Here is a 19,431-nt window from a genome sequence, read left to right on the forward strand (position 1 = left end):
CTGGTTTTTTTTTTTTTTTTTTTTTCATCAGCTCCTCTGTTAACATTTTATTAAATTATATACAAAAAACTTCAAATACTGCACCTAGGTTTATCGAATATTCAATTTAGTATCTTTTAATTTTAACTTTGTTACTGATTTAACGAAAAAAAAATAGTAGAAGGGATAATAAAAAGAAAAAAATGAAATTACGAGATACTAAATCGATACATTACCAAAGTGAGGAAGTGTAAAATCACAGATATAATATTTGAAGTTTTTCCTTAAAAATTTAAGCTTCAATAGTTTTTAATATTATTCATATATCATGAAACCCTTCATCGCTGGATCGTTTTGAAATGAGTTACATACAGCAGAGGCATCCAAACTTTATTTATTTATTTTTTTACAATTAACCATCTCAAATTTTCTTTTTGGTACTTCCAATTCACTAATGTTAGCCAAATAATTAAGAAACAATAAAGGATGCATACATTTTTTTGACGTCAAAATTCAAATCTTTGGTAAGAAAAATATACATTTTTAGCATTTAATTATTAAAAATTAATTATAGTAATTACGGACAATTCAACACATTGAAATAATTTGTTGCATCAAGAAGACTCGTCCATATATTGTTGACATGCTTTCTTTATTGTATCTTAGTTTGTAATATTTTGAAAATATTGTATATTTTATATTAGGAATGAAAAGTATATTACTAACTTATCAATTTCCTTGGATGAGAACTTGTTAAGAACTAGTGTCTTATTAGCAGACTACTAATGATCCCTATAATGAGAATGCGTTATAACACATAATAATTATTTTAAAATTTCTATAACCTAGTAAGCTACAATGACTATACTACTTCACTAGCGCTCTTTTATAACTATCCAATTGAGTTAAATAGTAATAATATATTTTTAATAGTAAATACAGAGGATTACTGAAATATTATAAATTGTGAACAAAACGGCCCTTTGGGCAATGAATCAATTTAAATGATAACAGTGTACATATATAAAGTTTCACATGGCTGTTTGTCAACTTGTAATTGTTTGGGTGTGCATATTTAACCTTTTGAAATGATCTCCTCAAATTTTATTAGCTGACAACCCATTAATCTTTTATTTTTTTAAAAAAATATCAAGTAATTTTAGTTATGTATAAATTAAATTTTTTTAATAAATTTACCAAATTGCTTTAATAATTGTGACTAATACCAAGCCCCTTATTCGTCTTCCTTGATGACGAGTGCCCTGCGCAAGGAGAGTGATGCGGCTGGGAAGAAGAAGAAGCTTCAGAAGCGGGTCGCTTGGGCGGACGAGGTAGGTGGGGAGTTACTGAGGGTCACCAGTAGTCATCATGAGGCTGTGGCAACGAAAGCTGTTTCCGGCAAGGGTGAACTCCAAGATCTTAAGAGACCATTTACTATTCTTCAATATGAAGGGGCTGAGGCGACTAAAGCCGGTTCCGGCAAGGGTGACTTCCAAGACTCTATGGAACCATTTAAGACCCCTCAACAAAATGGTTCGCTTAGGCCGGCTCCTGGAGGTTCTAGGAGGGGAGGGTGGCGTAGGGCGGAAGGCAGCTCCATTAACTGCTCATTTACTAACTCGAGGTCTTATAAAGAGGCTCTACTGCGGAGGCCACTTCCAAGCTATACCGAGCCCCTTATTCGTCTTCCTGTACGCCCTCCGTACCCACCTACTAGGACCACCTCGCCTAGCCGACAAGTGAAGAGGTGTTTCAGGTGCTTAGCTAGGGACCACATAGTAGCGGAGTGTCGCGACCCTGTCCGGTGTAGGAGGTGCTGGAGATCAGGACACAGAGCAAACCTCTGCAACGAAGTTTCAACTAAGCGGGGTGCGACTATGAACAGAGCCATGCAACATGGGGGGCGACCTGCCCGGGCGAAGGTGTACGTTCCGTACACGGAAGAATACCTCCGCCGAGTGGACCTGAGGCGGAACGCTCTACTCGCCGACGTTATCCAACCAGCCAATCTGGGGCCGGACCCCATCAGCACGATCAAAAGTGCTCTTGCCAGTCGATTCGGTGGGTACAATGACGACTTTGCGGTCGCTCGTCACAGAGATAGGCACTTCGCTATCTTTCTGCCGGAGTGGGTTCCGGCGGAGGTCCTGTCCAGGAGAGAGGAACTCACGCTAAACGGGGTTTGGCTCAGATGTTTCCCTTGGGGACAATACCGCGATGCTCGACCACACTGCGTCCATTACAGAGCGTGGATCCGACTCATCAACCTCCCGTTCGAGATTTGGACAGTGCCTCGAGTGGCCGCTCTGGTTAGTGGATTTGGGCGCTTCATCAAGGCGGATGGAGTTACGAAGGCGATGACAGATTTGAGAGCATTTAGATGCTAAATCGCACTTGACTCGCTTAACAGCATTCCACAAAATTTGTCGGTGATCGTCAGCGAAGAGTCTTTCCCGGTCATGGTCCATCTGGAGAGGTGGGAGAGACAAGACGATGGAGGAGATCAGGCACCCCCAGCGCCACCGCGCAACGCCCGCGGCGAGGCTGCGCGTGATAGGAATGAAGGCCAGCATGCTGGCGACGCCGACGATCATGCGGATGAAGCGATGGATGACGCACCTGGAGAGCTTGAGGATGTCGAGCCCCTACCACCGTCTCATGGAGCGTCGAGGGCATTGCCGGTGCCGCGAAGGCCTAGAGGGACCCACTTTCCAGGGCCGGTGGCGTGTGCCCGAGCGGTGGCCGGTCGTGGGCGCAGGGATGCAACGGGCTGCTGCGGCGCGGGGTCCCAGAAGCCTCGAGCGCAGGCCTCGAGGCAGGTGGAGCGCAACACGACTCCCGCGGTTTACACCAAGAAGGTGGTGAGCCGATCTGGTGTCTCGAAGTCCGCGCTTCGTGCTCCTGCTTCTTCATCGACCTCGTACTCCTTGTTGGCACCGAGGCCGCCTCGGGTGGAGAGCAGCATTTACTGCATGGTGGGTGGTACTGAGGCCTCATTTATTGCGGGTCAAGCTTCGTTCTTGACTCCTAAACAGGTGTGCAAGTCTGATTGGTCAAAGGCCCAGGTGAGCTTGTTGAGTACCCGGGCCGGCCTCTCTGTTAGTCTGGAACTTGGGCCCAACTCGGGCTTCGGGCCGGGATTGTTGACTTGGTACGTGATCAGCCCTTGAGGTGGGTCGTTCTACTTACCTTGAATTGTGGGCCGGCCCCATTCCTTTCGAAATCTGGAGCGGGTCTTCTGCACCCACCTCCGGGAGAGGTGGATGCGCTTCAGGGAAAACGAGCCCCCCAACTATTCCTCGCCGGAGTGGGGGAAGTCGCCTCTGAGGGTCTATGTACTTTTAATGGGTCCCCTCCTGCCGGTCTTCCACGAATGGATATAGCGACGCCTGCAGTTTGCTTGACCCTCATACAGCACCATTCGACCCCTGTTGGGTGTGCGGAGCTTGGGAGGGCCGGGGAGGGAGGGATCAAGAGTGGCCTTCATGGGCCACCTGGGTCGGGGTCAGGGGATAGTAAGGAGGACTTGTCAAGCTCCAGGAAGGTAAGGACTAGCAACCGGATCGCGAGGGCGGAAAAGACATCTGCACTGTCGAAGGCGATCATGCGAAAGTCAAAGCTGCGCGAGTGTGGGGAGATGGGCAGACGCAGAGCTTCAGTTCAGAAGACAATCTCCAAGAGTCGACGGTGTGGGGTTTCTTTGGGCGCTTGTGACGCGGAGAACTTCACGACTTTCCTAAAGGAAAGTGCGTAGGCCGTGAGTGTGATACGTAGACAAACACCTTTTTTGGGTTTTGTGGTGGGTGTTTCTTGGTTTGTCATGGTTCGAGTCTGTAGTTGGAATGTTAGAGGGCTTAATGACCTGTCTAAACGTAATGTTGTTAGGGAGGTCGTGTCTAAATTCCGTAATACAGTCGTCTGTCTCCAGGAGTCGAAAGTTGGTCGTGTATCTGGGTCCTTCTTAAGTAGCTTTGGTGGTCCTTTGGTTAATAAATGTGCTTTTCTACCTGCCAACGGGGCCTCAGGGGGGGTTATCACGGCATGGAGCTCGCGTTTTTTCTCCTGCCTAAGTGTGTTAGTTAGAACTTTCTCCGTTACGGTCCAGCTATCCTCAGCCACGGGGGGGGTAAACTTTTTCGTCACTAACGTCTACGGGCCCGCTTCCTGGGATGGAAAAGAAGAATTCTTCGCGGAATTGGCCCAACTCAAGGAGGAATGTGTGGGCAAGTGGATCATTTGTGGTGACTTTAATTGCACGAGGGGACAGCACGAAAGGAGGGGCAAGACTTGGAGTTCCAAAGCTACTAGACTGTTCAATGATTTGATTAAAGAGCTAGCCTTGATTGACCCACCTATGCCCAATCAAGCGTTCACATGGTTCAATTTGCAAGCGAACCCCACGTGTGCGAGACTCGATCGTTTTTTAGTCTCAACGGAATGGGATCTGGCGTTTCCTCTTTCGCGAGTGGAAGCGCTCCCTAGGATTACTTCGGATCATTGTCCTATTCTACTTACGGCGGAGGCGAGAACCAAAGCAAAATTTAAGACATTTCGCTTCGAGGAAGCGTGGCTGAATCATGAGAGTTTTCGTTCTAAACTGTCGGGATGGTGGATGGAAGGGGCGCAGGGTGCGCAGGGGAAGTCAGCTGTGTTATCTTTCACGGCGAAGCTGCGTCATTGTCGACATAGGATAAGGGAGTGGTGTGCTAACGAATTCTATAGCATCAGAGGGCGTAAGAACTACCTTTTGGAGGCAATTCAGTCAATCGATAAAACAGAGGAGCAGGACCCACTTCCGCAGGCTGTCTTTTCGCAAAGAGAGGAGCTAAAGGCCAAGCTTAGAACCGTGATAAACGATGAAATTGCTGTCTGGAAGACCAGGGCCAAACAACACTGGTTACGCGAAGGAGACGGCAACACAAAATTCTTCCACTCCATAGCGAACGACAGACGCAGGGCTAACTGGATTGGCACGGTTGTTGACAATGGGGTCACTTACCAATCTGAAGAGGAGAAAAAGAGCTACTTCTATCGTTTCTACAAGAAGCTCTTCACACCAGCGGATTCAGCCCCAAATTCTTGGGGGGATTGGAGCAGATTATTCCAGACTAATCGAGTAGCAGCCGATGTTTCGGTTAGACTTACCGAACCTTTCGGCCTAGAAGAAATCAAGAAAGCCGTGTTTCAACCGGGGAGGGATAAGGCACCGGGCCCCGATGGCTTTCCGCTAAGCTTTTACCAAACTTTTTGGGATACTGTCAAGGAGGATATCGTAAAGGTATTTCAGGAAATGCACGCAGGGAGTCTCTCTACCGATCCCATTGACTTTACGTACATCTGTTTAATTCCTAAAAAGGAAGGGGTTGAACGGGCCAACGACTATCGACCGATTAGCCTGTTGAACGGGATCCAAAAGATCCTATCTAAGGTCTTGGCCAACCGCCTTGAGCAAGTCATGAAGGACCTTATATCCACTTCTCAGTCGGCTTTCTTGAAAGGAAGGAACATCACAGACGCCTTCGCGACGGTGTCTGAACTCATTAGCTGGGGCACCAAGACGGCTGTGGAGGGAGTGGGGGTCAAGGTAGATTTCAAAAAAGCCTATGATAGGATCTCTTGGCCCTTCCTGTTTAGTATTCTACAGTGGTGGGGCTTTAACGAAAAATGGTGTCGTTGGATTGAACTTTGCGTATGTCACGCAAAAGTGGCGCTACTTGTAAATGGTGAACCGACTAATTGGATAAAGACGAAAAGAGGTGTGAGGCAAGGGGACCCTCTGTCGCCGTTCCTCTTCCTTCCGGTGGCAGAGTGTTTGCCTCGTTTGACTAACGCAGCGGTTTCCAATAATCTGATCCAAGGCTTGGGTCCGTCAGAGGTAAGTAGGGTCACCCTCATTCAATATGCGGACGACACATTCTTTTTCGGAGCGGCAACAAAAAGGTGTACAAGGAACCTCAAATTTCTATGGCACCTATTCGAATGGGCTTCAGGCTTGAAAGTCAACAGAGACAAATCGGAGTTATTCTACCTGGGCCGAGAACATGGAAAAGCTACTAGGTTAGCAAACATTCTGGATTGTAAAGTGGGTGTTTTCCTGACCAACTACTTGGGTCTACCCCTATCTCCCAAACCTCCGTCAAAAGAGGCCTGGAGGGGGATTATCCTTAAATTGCATAGCAAATTAGACGGGTGGCACGCCAAACTGCTTTCGAGGGGAGGCAGACTAATTCTGGTAAACGCGGTGTTAGCTAACCTACCCCTTTACGCCCTATCTGTATTCAAGGCACCCAAATGGGTACTTAAGAGCATCGAAGCGCTTAGAAGGGACTTCTTCTGGAACGGTGGGCGAAACGCCGCAGGAAAGGGCTGCTTGATGGCTTGGAAGAATGTATGCCGGAGCAAGGAGGAAGGCAGTTTAGGGATCTTGGATATAGCGATCATGAACCAAGCGCTACTCACTAAATGGTGGTGGAAATTCTACACAGGTACTCAGTTACAGTGGAACAAGCTAATCAGAGACTTATATTATCGTCGAAGAATACCTTTGAGAGAAGGCAGATCATTTAGACCCTACTCAAGCTGGTGGAGGGGAGTTCTCTGCCACAGCACTATCTTCTCTTGGGGGAAGACCTACAAGCTTGGTAACGGGTGCGACATCGACTTTTGGTTAGATCGGTGGTGTGGGGATAACACGCTAAACCTTTTATTCCCCGAGGCTTTCCTCTTGTCCGACGGAAAAAACCTAAAAGTTAGTGATTGCTTTACGAGGGCTAGTTGGGAGTGGAGTAGGATTTTGGGAGTCGTTTTCAACCAAGGACAAGGGATGAGAACCAGCCTCGCGGAGCTCAAAGATAGGATTTCACACTATTCCACGGAGAATAGATCAGATACTATACAATGGCGATGGAGCAACGATGGTTCTTACTCTGTAAAATCGACCTATGTGTCGTTGTCGGACGGGGGTACGAGGGATGCGCGTGCATCTCATCTGTGGAGAGTCAAAATCCCTCTTAAAGTTAAAGTGTTTTGCTGGCTGGTCCTTAATAAGAGAATCACTACGACCGATAGATTAGCTAAAAGAGGTTGGGTTCAAGACTCAACCTGCGTACTATGCGGGTCGGCCGAGGAAACAGTAGACCATCTGTTCACCAGGTGTGTTTTTAGCAAGTTCATCTTAGTGTCGGGTGTTGATGGAGTTCAGACTCTAGACATGGAGGATGAGGTTAACCGTGCTTGGGACAGGTGGAGGATTAGGAAGAGCCGAAGGAAGAAAAGGGAGTGCCTTACTGATTTAGCCGGTTGCTGGTGGTGCATTTGGAAGGCCAGAAACGACATGATCTTTAGGGAAATCCAACCAAACCCTGAGAGGGTTGTTATCACTCTCCGGCAGTTACTAAAGGAGTGGGATTCGGCTCTATCTACTTGAATTTTAATTTCTATTTTTATCTTTATTTCTATTTTATTTTTATTTTTATTTTTATTTTGTTCCGGGGCTCTAGTTGCCCCACCCTTGTAGCCTAGTTCATTTTTTCAATGAATGAAGCGGGTAGCGCGCTACCTTTTTCTCAAAAAAAAAAAAATTACCAAATTAAATAGTTTCAATTACTTTTTAATAAATAAAACTAAAAAAAGCTAATACCTAAAATTAGAAACTTTATGGATGATTACAATAGTTTTACTTGCAATCGATCAACATCTAATTCCTGAGCTCATTTGAACAGTTACTAATTTCTTCTGCATCGATCTGAAGAGCTAAACGCGCGCGCGACTCCGAGTTGAATTTGGATAATTTTATGCAAACGGTATTATCCACCCAACGGTTGGGAGCCCGTTAAGGATTAATAAGAGTCCAACTAGGAATACGATAATATACGATCTCCATTTAATACACGTGGACTCCTAGTAGGAACAGGAGTGAGAATAACTATATACGTACGTATAACACCGATCGATCGAGTCCTCACGTTCCATCGTCTTTCTTTTCTAGCAACACAAAATTGCGATATGGGAAGCAAGAATCGATCGATCTTTAATTAATTTGGGCAACTTCCATATTGAAGAGAGGAGCAATTAACGCTGTTGGTTACTGATCCTTGCCGTCCAACTGTAAGTTAAAAAGAGATCAGACTTACAAGATGACGCGAATGTATCGTCTGGTGCGGCCGGTTCGGAAAGCGTACGTGCAACAAGTGGAGGTGTTCACCAACTGGGTGGACCGCTCCGGCTCCTGGCTGAAGGCCAGGATTGTCTCCGGCGATGCGAAGTCTTACGTCGTCGAGTACTACGAGCTCCGGCCAGGGACCATGGAGCGCGTGCCCAGGAAGAGCGTCAGGTGGCCGACGCTGCCGCCTACCGCATCAGCAGTCCCTGCTACTACCCGCTGGCCTCGCGGCGCCAATGTCGAGGCGCGCAAGAACAATAAAGACGGCGACTGGATGCCAGCGACCGTGTCTGGAGCTGATCGCGACGGCCCCGAGCCTCGCCACGTGATCACGCTCTTCAGGTCGAACGAAGCGATCGAGGTGCGCGCATCGGACACCAGGCCTCGCAAAGTCGCGTGGCTTGCGAAGCGCAAGCTCAGCAAGAGATGTGCTGTGAAGCCGTGCGGCGATGAAAAGAAGAGTTCCGCCGAGACGGAGGGAGCAGCGCCTGCAGAGACTCCGCCGCCACAGACGGCCGTTCTCAACACTGCTGCGTGCAAAGAACCCAAAGATATCCCCGAGAGCGTTTCGATGGTAGATCATCCTACCGATCAAGTTGTGAATGATCCATTCGACGCCTGCTCCAATGATGGGGAGAAACGCCAGCTCTCTGCGAATGTCGAGGATCCTTCCGGTCAGTCTGCTCATCCTTCTGAACATCAAGATGTGAAAGCCGGTCCAACGAGTAGCAACAGCGGTTCTTGCAGCTCAAAGAGAAAGCGACCTTCCTCCCGCGACGACGGTGAGATCGTCGCAGCTGAAACGCATAGTTTGGAGCAGAAAGCGTATCATTACGCCCTGATGGCGCTCTACAAATCCGGGAGGTTGTTGAGTTGGGAGCAAGAAACATCGTTATCCGACATGCGTGCTCTCCTCCACATATCAGATGATGAGCACCTGCTCGAGCTGAAGAAGTTGAGATCTGGTTAGTTAAACACATGTACTGGTTACTCTCTATGCGGCTGTGCGCACAATCTCTGTAAACATTCTGTTCAAATATTATGTATATATACGATACGACGACAGCGATTTTCATTTTAGATGCAATTTCCTGATCAGCTTTTCCTCATGGTTAAGGTAAAAAGAATAAAAGATTAAAAAGAGAAATCCTCCCTGATATGGATACATACTCCGCATATTTCTTATTTTCTCTGTTTCAGCTGTATTCCTCGTAAGTTGTCTCCATGGTTCTCCAAATCACCATCTGCATTTTGAATTTGTTGATATGTCAGCTGTATTTAATCATCACATAATTCATTTAAACTATCATAACGAGTTTTCATATTTTATATCTTTTGGCTTTATGTACTTAGTTGCTCTCCTTGTGGTAGAAACATAATCTTATAGTGTTCTCTTCCACGGGAGTATTGGAATTTAAGCCAAAAAGAAATATATGGTATGCAGAATTTCAGTAGGTAAATTTTTTTTTTTTTTTTGAGAGATACGTAGCATGCTATCCACTTCGTTTATTTCATTTAGAAATAAACTTAGTTAGAAATGTGAATCAACTAGGATTCGAACTTGGGATCTCGGGTACCAACTACCAAGCCCTTTGCCACTTGCAATAGGGACGGTCGGTTTCAGTAGATAAATTATGATTGTTGTAACTAACAACAGGAACTAAAAGCTTTCAGCTGGTCAAACATACCTTGATGTCTTCCTTTTTACCAGAATTCGTAATCTAACTTGGTGACTTGTTAAACTACAAAAGTTCATAGTATGTTTTTTTATGCTAAATTTGATTAAGGAGATCGTTTCAACTAACAGATAGACAGTACATAATTCAAAGTGTAAACACCTTTAGTCTTGCAGAACAAAGTTTCAAGATCAAATTGGTGAACTCCTGTAAACATTTCGGCTATCTCATTATAAAAAATTGGTGGATGAAATCTAGAATGGATTGGCTTAGTGCAGTAACCATATTTTTAAATTTTATATGCAATGCTAGAGCCTCCAATGGTTATATTGTCTCATGAAAAACAAAAATTACTCCCCTTATATGGATGGATATGCTATTTGCAAAATGAAATTTTAAATTTTTGGGTTTCAAATATTCATCTAATATCTGAAATCTTGAACACTTTTTATTAATTAACTTTTGATACACTGGAAATTCAAGTTTGTGTATCTAATTTTGTACTTAATCTTTTTTAGTACATCAGCACTACAAAGTATTCTATTTCGCCTGTCATGTCTATTTTTTTCCTCTTCTATTTTACTATTGTACTTAATTATAGTAGTGAAAATTTTTCGTTCTCGAGCGTGTTTTTATGCACAATCATATCCTATTTACTCTCTTTTTACACATAGAAAGGTCTTTTGTTGTGCATAAACATAAGCATCACCTAATGTGCATGGTAGTACTGCACAATTTGCCGTTGGATTTTGGTTTTTTCAAGGAGCTACATAATCTCAGCAAATTGGAGTTGGCTGATTAGGTTTTGGTTGATACTGACAATTTAATCTCAAAAAATTTGGTTCCGAAAATGACGTTAGTAGTAACGAAGTTGAATCGATCCTGTTGATTCGTTTGGGTTTCAGATTGTATCTAAATTTCTGTTCAAACTCAATATCTTATGACTTGCTGTTAGGGATGGACATAACATTTTGATTTGATCATTTCTAAAGTTTTGTAAGTGCGCCAAATCATTTTAGAAGATCTTACCCCTGTATACAACATATTGTAGGAATCTAAACTCAGCAAATTCGGAGTCGAAATTAGATTGGTACCTACGAGTATCCAATAGAACATTTCAACAAGAAAGATAAACAGAAACATGTTAAGTGATTAACCGACTGTGTTGGAAAGTAAATCATAGGAACTATTTGGGCCGTCTTATTTCAAGAAAAAAAAAGTATAATGTGATGACACTGGCTTTTTAATGCAGCAACTACACAATTGGGTCTGATCTGATTATAAAACATTGCTTGTCTACTACATCTTTCAGAGGATAGCAATAAGGCGACGGCACAAGATTTCTGATTGCCGTGCAGCCAATCCTTTTTAATGACTAAAAGATCTCTACAAAATTTTGGACAAAGAAATATGAAGCAAATCAAGGAAGAAGCTTTTGAAGCCAGCTGGGGAAGCTAATTAACAGAACTAGAAGAAAGTAGTTTGCGGCCGTTCCGGACATCACACGAACATAGTAGAAGGAAAGTGAAACATGGAGACACAAAATCATTTACCTTGCAATCTAACAGCTTCCATTTGATCTAAAAACTCCTCTCCTCTTTGCCTCATCAATCTTTACAGTTTCACTCAAAGTTAAAGTGCATAAGTTGGATCCTAAATTAACTCTTTAGCTAGCTAATCTTATCTATACCTATCAAAATTGAAAGGGAAAAAACTTGTCTTCTATATGCATTATTATAGAACTTGAGCATCTTGAGCCATGTTTAGCCAGGGCAGACTCAAAAGCAAGTTGGCTTCTAATAAGACAGCTATTCTGCTGCTATCTTGCTGATAGGTTTGATACTTGATCTTGTACAAAATTTTACAGCAAAAATCTGCAAACAATAAAAATAAAAAAAAATAAACAAGAAAAAGAAGTTGCAAAATGCCTCTATATACTCAATTCCTTAAAATCCCCAACCCAACACGCAAGCACACACTCAGAATCCAGCCCAAGGGAGGCTGGAGTTAAAATATCTAAAGAGTATGCGCACACAGAGGATCAACCCCCAACCTCCAAGATAATTCCCCCATACACACCAGCTGAGCTACATGATTAATAATTCTAACCTTCCTTACTTTACCTTTTTCATGCAACATGATTAATAATTCTGAGACTTATACCTCTTCGATGAGTTCCATCATCGACTTATACCTCTTCGATGAGTACCATACACTGAGCCGATGATGGAACGGTTAATATACCCATAGAATTTGTAAAAGAAGTGGCATACTAAATAGATCCGTTTCAGCAAGATGATAGACTCCCTGCTTTTTCTTCATCTCAATCACCCAACCTCGCAGATTCTAAACATAAAAAAGTCTAAAACGGCTCAAGAACCCTGATTTTATGTGATCCCTGTCTGATTTAGAACTTGCAGTAGACCCTCTTGCATCAGGATTTCAGTTATAAGAGCGAGTTCGCCGAAAACGAAAAGACTACAGTACTTGCTAACTGATTAATCCTGATACCTGGTCCTGATTTCAGCAAACTCTTTCATTCATGTAGTACGAAGACAATTATCTGCAGTAAAATTAAGGAAAATGCTACTTATACAACATCAAGAGCTATGTAATTCTTACAACATAGCAACATATGGTTACCAATATTAAAAAGACAAACCATTGGTTGACAATTTTGTAAGAAATACATCTCCTTAGATGTACAAATAGCATTGCTCCAGAATCAATACGCTAGAAATTAACTTCATTGTGACCCTTTCCCCTCATGTAACCTGAAGAGGTACAAAAACTCAAAAAATTAACATACAATACCCGGTTAATTAACGAGTTATGTTGCAACCCTCCACCCCCCCTCCCCCCATAAAAAAAAGGAAAAATAAATAAATAATTGCAGAATGACCTCACATTTTAAAACTTAAGCATCATCAATACACACTAGCACTGTAAAACATACTACTGGTTTCAAAAAGGATCAAATATCGAGCTACAAAATAAATGTCTCCCTCAAATTCAGGTACAAGGAAGCCATAACTTAAAACAAGCTACAGATTTGTTCCTTTTTTTTTTTTTTTTTCATTTGTTGTACACCGCAAAGATTACAAGATTATCGCATTAAAGAGAAGAACATCTTTTTAGAACTCATCCTTCTCTAAAAGAACTGTTATTATGCATGCTACATGTACATCTCCCTCAATTGTTATCCGAATTCGCTATTCTTAGCTTACTTTTAGCTGAAGCCTTTACTTCTGAGTTCCTAGAAACTGTCTCCTCCATAATCTTGGGAGCCGTAAAACTAAAGCTTGAAACAGACATTGTATCTTTATATTCAGGGTTGGCTTCTAGAAACTTCTCCACATCCCCCGAGCAACGGGCCTTCTTCCCTCCCTTAGGCATAATGTAGTAAGTATCCATTTTCGACAAGTCCTTCCTCATTATCAAGATTCTTTCAGTGTCAGGCGGAGGCTTAGGTATGTTTGGTTTATCAATCACCCATATCCGAGTGTTGTCGTACTCGATGTCTCCAGCAGGATCATCGCAGGAAGCATTTGGTTTCTTGCTGCAGACCCATGGGTCGTCGATGAAGTTGTGCCGGATAGTTTCATACTCTTCTTTTGTAGGAATCAACCTCCATTTCAAACAATTTTCGCACTGTACCGAGTATGCATTAATAGAGTCATTTGACTTCCGCTTTTTCTGTCATACAGAATGTTAAGTTAATATGTTTGGTCTTCCAACTTATTCAAAAAGGAAAAGCTAAAATCCTCCAACACACTCAAAATCTCAGAATATGCACTTCATCCTTCAGCAAAATCGTAACTATAGAAAACTTTACAAAATTCTCCATTTTACCACTCTAGGGAAGGAGGTAAGGCTCTATTAACAGTCTATTAATCTAGGATGTTATCTACTGGTTTTGATTAATGAAGTGGATATCTAGTACATCTGGGTGGGTGGGTGGGTGGGTGGATGTTAATTTAGATATGGAAAGATTTTGAAACTGTACTTACGAAAGCATTTTGATAGATTTGCAAACCTTAAAATGCATAACAAAGGTACTTCAAACAATCAACCACTAAAGAGGCTTTAGTAAATTGTAGCTCCAATAGCAGCAGAAAATATGGAAACAATCAACACATGAATAAACAGAAAAATATGAAAAATATATTAACATGTTTAGTAGTGAAGAACAAAACACTACACATCAAGGGATGAAGAAGTCTGACAAGATAGTAACAACTATTTATGCAAACAACTATTTCGGAAAAAAGGAAAATAAATGCAAAAATAAGAACAAAAAAAACGAAAGCCAAAGTACGGAGGGACAGACTTGAAGAGCATTATGGTAACCATTTTGACACATCCAAGTTATTGTTCTCAAGTTATTTTTGTTTCCTCATATGGTATGATGATTCGTGGAAAATTCCACCAATGTGACCCAGTGTAGTCTTAATAAAATTAATATTTCTTCTTTTTCTTTCCCTGAAGAATAATCTATACATTAAATTATTTTTTGCAGCTTAAAAGGTTGCGAATGACACCTAAAGATACTCCAATATTGCGAAATTTAATAAACAGTGTTTCATCCATGCATTTCCGCACTTTAAATATTGTCTACATTTAGAAAAGGAACACTGACACTACAGAGTTTGGTAGGAATTTTTGGATCGTCATTGCCTTTTATATTTTTACTAGCAAACTTTGAGAACACAACTATCTAACTATATAACATGAACCCTACGCCCAACACATATATAACATGAACCCTACGCCCAACACATACCTGGTAGAAACTCCCTTATCACTACTAATCATCTTAAAGAAATCTTAGCCAAGCGATTACAGTTGAACCTAAGTATGTACATAAAGCACTCACACCACACCACAAGTTCCACTGGAACTTCTTCAATTTTATTTTAATGTTTCTGGAAAGATGGGAAAACTAAGTAAAATGTGAGCCATAGGAAGTAGATTCCTAGTTAGTTCAGTCTTTTACTAAAATAATGCTAGTAAGTGTTCCATCCTGTACATGCAAAAACGAGACGAAACACATCTTATACTATTTGGATCATATTGGTTAGAAGATAAACATATTTATGATAGCAAGGAAACGAAAAAGAAAAATATCTGAGCAAGAACAATGAAAATTGATATAAACAAAGCAAACCAAGGAAGAACTTACAAAAGTGAAACAATTTAAGGGTAAAAGAAAAGGACAAGGAAGAGGGATGATGGCAACCTGGCCACAAAATTTCCCTTTTACTAGCACTGATATATTTCTTATTTGAAATGCCTTTTCTACTTATTTTCATAGTATATATCTGAAATAATCATTAAGCATAAATGAATAACTATTATAACAGAAAAGGGGCATCAAAGCAAAAAATTGATGAGTTTCAACTCAAATATCATTATTCAGGAATCTATGCTTTTCCTCAATAATATCTCTTTTCTTTCCTCATCTTTCTAAACTTACAGGACAAAAATCAGACTTGCATGAAGAGAATTTGGACTTGCTGCGTACAAATTTTTAATTTGATGCGACAAAAACTGTAATACATCAATGAAAATCTATAATATGGACTGACATCTTTTATGAGAACCAATTTGTGTAAGGCACCCTGGCTACAAGGGCATCTAGCATGAGCAATCAACCAAACCTCTCATCAGGTCTATCAACTGGTCATGCCAATGTGTAAAACATATCCCTATTTTATTTGCTTTCACAGTGTTAGAATTTTCATTTGATTAATCAGCGCTTGTACTAAACCAAGTGCTCCCTTCATATCAAGATCTGGGAAAGTTTGTTAAATGGTCCATTATTGTTAACCAAACTAACCAAAGTTATATATTTCTTGATCAACAAAGAACCGTTTTTTAAGAGACTACAAGATGCTTTTCTATTTCATATCAAAACAAGCTATAGACATCGCACATACAAATGAGTGAAAAAAAAAACAAGTTTCCGTATGTCAAGAAAGGTTGTTTGACTACAAAAAGGCTGGGCCAACAAAATGTGCAAGAGTGATAGAAATCTAATATCAATTTTTTTGGCTAGCACATCAACTAGCTTTGTAATTTCCTCTAGTCCCTATTCCATTAACCAGATATCATGAAGATCCCGGTGCCTTTGCATGAGAAAAAAGGCCATGGACAAAAACATTTCCTTGCCTCAGAGCTTGATTCACTCTGTTCAAATGTTAATATATTAGGGGAACAAAAATAAGAATTGCATTACTCTTGAAACAAGGAACCAACCAGGAAGGAGAGATTTGAGTCTTAAGGTGGGTAATTTTGCCTCGACAATGGAACAAGATTCTCATTGCAAAAGCCACAAGATTCTCCAGTGGAACTGGTCCAAACCAGGTGCCAACCTAAATCATCTCTAATGACACTCAAGCCCATATACAATATTGTCCAAAGTTTCACCAACAAGACAAGTATCGAGGTTATCCATGAATGTTACACATTAGCAGGTTAACAACCATTTTCCAGATTTGTATGCGAGCCTAAAAAGGCATTTATGCAACATAGCAGTCCTACTTCTCACCATATTGCAGTCCTACTTCTCACCATATTGCAGTCCTACTTCTCACCATATTGATGGGGATTGCAACATGTAAAGCCTATCCCAATTATCCTAATACTGCTAAGCATCAACTTATTTGGTTATTCAAGGAGAATAATATTTACAGTTGTAGACTTGTAGTTGCATTTCTATTTTACTTTTTTAAATGGAGGGGGATGCCATGAGTTGGTACACGTGGTATAAAGGTCAATTTATCAAAGCAATGATGGTTGGGCCTCAAAACATGTTATTAGCTTTCATGTCGCTCTTAAAGATTTATCGCAAATGAGTTCAACCTTCCACACCACCAAGCTGAGCTCAAGAAATTCAACTAACATGAGAAACAGTTGGTGTTAACAAACATAGATCAACACTAACATCTCATACCTTCCTAAAAAATGGAAAAAAAAAAAAATCGATTTCATTCCGAGATCAATTTGCCTTGAAGAGAAGAAGCTTCAGTTAGAAAACCACTACGTTCTAGAATGAATATATAAAAAAAATACATCACACTAATCTACATAATGTTTTGTTTAAGTAGAACCCTATGCATAAAAAACTGGCCTATAATACGGATTTTCGTTATTTTACCAAACTCTTGCCTTTTGAAATTCTGCACGCTACAACAACTTCATAAAGAACTCATGCTTTTCGAAATTCTGCATGCCAGCAACATCCCTAGCTCCATTCATCTACAACATTACGCAACTTTTCAAAATTCTTGTTTGTCGAAATTCAGCATGCTACAGCGACTTCTTGTTTTTCATTACTTCTCATTAAGAACTCAACCTTTTAAAAATCTTTCAGAAATTTCTCCACAGATTCATGATATAAAATTTATGCTTGCTAGTGGCAAATCATTCTGAAACCTTCAAAATTTTCTCTCATACTTTGCATAAATTAATACAACAACAGCCAAGGGAATAACCCATAATTACACTTGGAAAAGATAACTTGATATTTCTCCTGATACTTCTTTATTTGCTTCTATTTCTCATGTTTAAGCGCCAAAGACCATCCCCAAATGCCTTACAGAATTCAAGATAGTTTTTCATAGAGCCAAATTCGCCTATCGAATTCAATAAGTTAAACGCAGATCCTATCTACTAGAACTTTAAAAGAAAAAAAGGAAAATCAAAAGATCCTAACGGTAAAGCTATTTCGAATCTGGAAATCAGGATCAGATAAAGAAAAAAAATAAATGAAGCAGTGACTCAGGAGATAACCGCTTAGAAAGGAAAGAAATCTGTGAAGAAGAGAGAAAGGCAGACTTTTTCTTTCAACCAAAATCGGCAAGAGAGAGAGACAGAGAGAGAGAGAAAGAGGAAGTTTGAAGGCCGTACCTCCATGGCTTTCTGGCGATCTTCGAATCGGTCGGCTGCGGGATTCGGAAGTAGGCTTCTCGCTAGTTTCGGGCTTTCGGCTTGACCTATACGCGTAGGGATGCAAATGGATCCTGATCTGTGAAGATTCTGTTCCGATTCGTGCAGGATAGGTAGACCTCGCAAGCAAACGGGCAGCTAGGCTAATCCGCGAGCGGATCATTGTATCTCCAGATTATTTGAATATGAATGAAATTTATCCATAAATTTTTGGATAGCTAATATTTTTACCCATACCAGTCCGCGGGTGGGTACGCAGGTTATCCGCAATTATTATTATTTTTTTTTGCTCTTATATTTTTTAAATACAAAATATATATAAATATAAATTTTAAAAGTATAACATAACTTATTATTTAAAATATCATAACATACAATAAAAATATTTAAAGTCTTAAAGTAAAAAATTTTATAAAAAAATAATGTGATAAGAAATTANTTTAACTAAAAGATAACTTATTAAAATAAGTTAAATATATTAAAATGACGTAATTAATATTCATAAAAGTGGTCAGTTAAATAAAGATATTTCAAAATAGGTTTAAGCATTTGGATAAATAAAATTGTATATCGCATCCTGCATTAATTATATTAAAAATTATATCTTCCTATTAAATCAGAGAATTAAAAATCACACCTAAGTTAAAATTCAAAGTGTTTTTTTCGAGTTTTACTTGTGAAAACGTATCCATTCTCCCTCTCTCTGATATCCAATCCCTACGTTTGTCTTACCTAGATTTTCGCCTTCTCCAAAAAGTGGAGGGTGGAACAAAATCACCACCCAACTCTATCTAAACCTCGTTCAATTAAAAAATAAGATGAAAAACGGATCGATGACGATGTAAGTTCCATCCAACTCTAATCTCGTCTAAACGATGTTTAACAATAGGTTACATCTAGTTATTTTCCTTCTCAAGAAGTGGACGGTAAAGTAAAGGTTAGGTTATCTAAGTCTTATTTAATTAAAAAATAAATAAAAAGTAAGAGACACAGGATAGGAATTTGGACCGTTAGAGTTAGGTATGGGCGCCCACGGGCGTCCAATGGGCGTTTAAACGCCCATACCCATGGATGAAAAGGTTGGTTTTTTAATGTCTATTTTGCCCACCCATGTATAATTCAATACCTGTAAAACCCATTAGTCGTCTATGGGTGTGTATATAAAAAATTAATGTTTTATATAAAAAAATTAATTTTATATATATATATATATATATACAATATTATTAGCAAAATAAGAAGTCTCCTTTTGTAATACACTGAACACTTGCAAAATAATGGAGTTCTAGTATGAAATAGTATTTGATACTAGGTAGAAGGTTTTAGGGGAGTTCTAGATGAGTGTGTTTGGTTTTGGTGCGAAATCAATGTCCAACAGAATTTTAGAATCAAAACTATATAATGGTACAACTGTGTCAAGTTTTGAAACTTACATAGTACATATCGAATACTCAGTAGTAAATATGTTCAAAAACCTTTGGATTTTGAGGAACTTCTTGAGGAATATTAGTTTCAGGGGTTGAATATTAGTAGACCTAAAAAATCGGTAGGGTGCGCAATCCGCAGGTTGATTATTATACCCACAAATCACGTGGATATGAGTAGAATTTATTCGTAAATTTTTGGGTAACCAACATCTTTATTAATATTGGCATGTGGGGGGGG

At 40.6% G+C, this 19,431-nt stretch overlaps 2 protein-coding genes across 2 annotated transcripts; one reads left to right on the forward strand and one right to left on the reverse strand.

The window, feature by feature from the left end:
- Positions 8,115–9,110, forward strand: LOC109709075. Its single transcript, XM_020231147.1, has one exon. The coding sequence runs from the start codon at positions 8,115–8,117 to the stop codon at positions 9,108–9,110; it is 996 nt and encodes a 331-aa protein (XP_020086736.1).
- On the reverse strand, positions 12,760–17,879 carry LOC109709662 (methyl-CpG-binding domain-containing protein 4-like). The gene is made up of 2 exons (XM_020231985.1): positions 17,728–17,879; positions 12,760–13,512 (listed from the first exon to the last, which is right to left on the reverse strand). The coding sequence occupies exons 1-2, from the start codon at positions 17,731–17,733 to the stop codon at positions 13,009–13,011; spliced, it is 510 nt and encodes a 169-aa protein (XP_020087574.1). The 5' UTR covers positions 17,734–17,879; the 3' UTR covers positions 12,760–13,008.

The sequence above is a fragment of the Ananas comosus genome, linkage group 4 (genome assembly GCF_001540865.1).
Source record: "Ananas comosus cultivar F153 linkage group 4, ASM154086v1, whole genome shotgun sequence".
In the NCBI taxonomy this organism is placed as follows: domain Eukaryota; kingdom Viridiplantae; phylum Streptophyta; class Magnoliopsida; order Poales; family Bromeliaceae; genus Ananas; species Ananas comosus.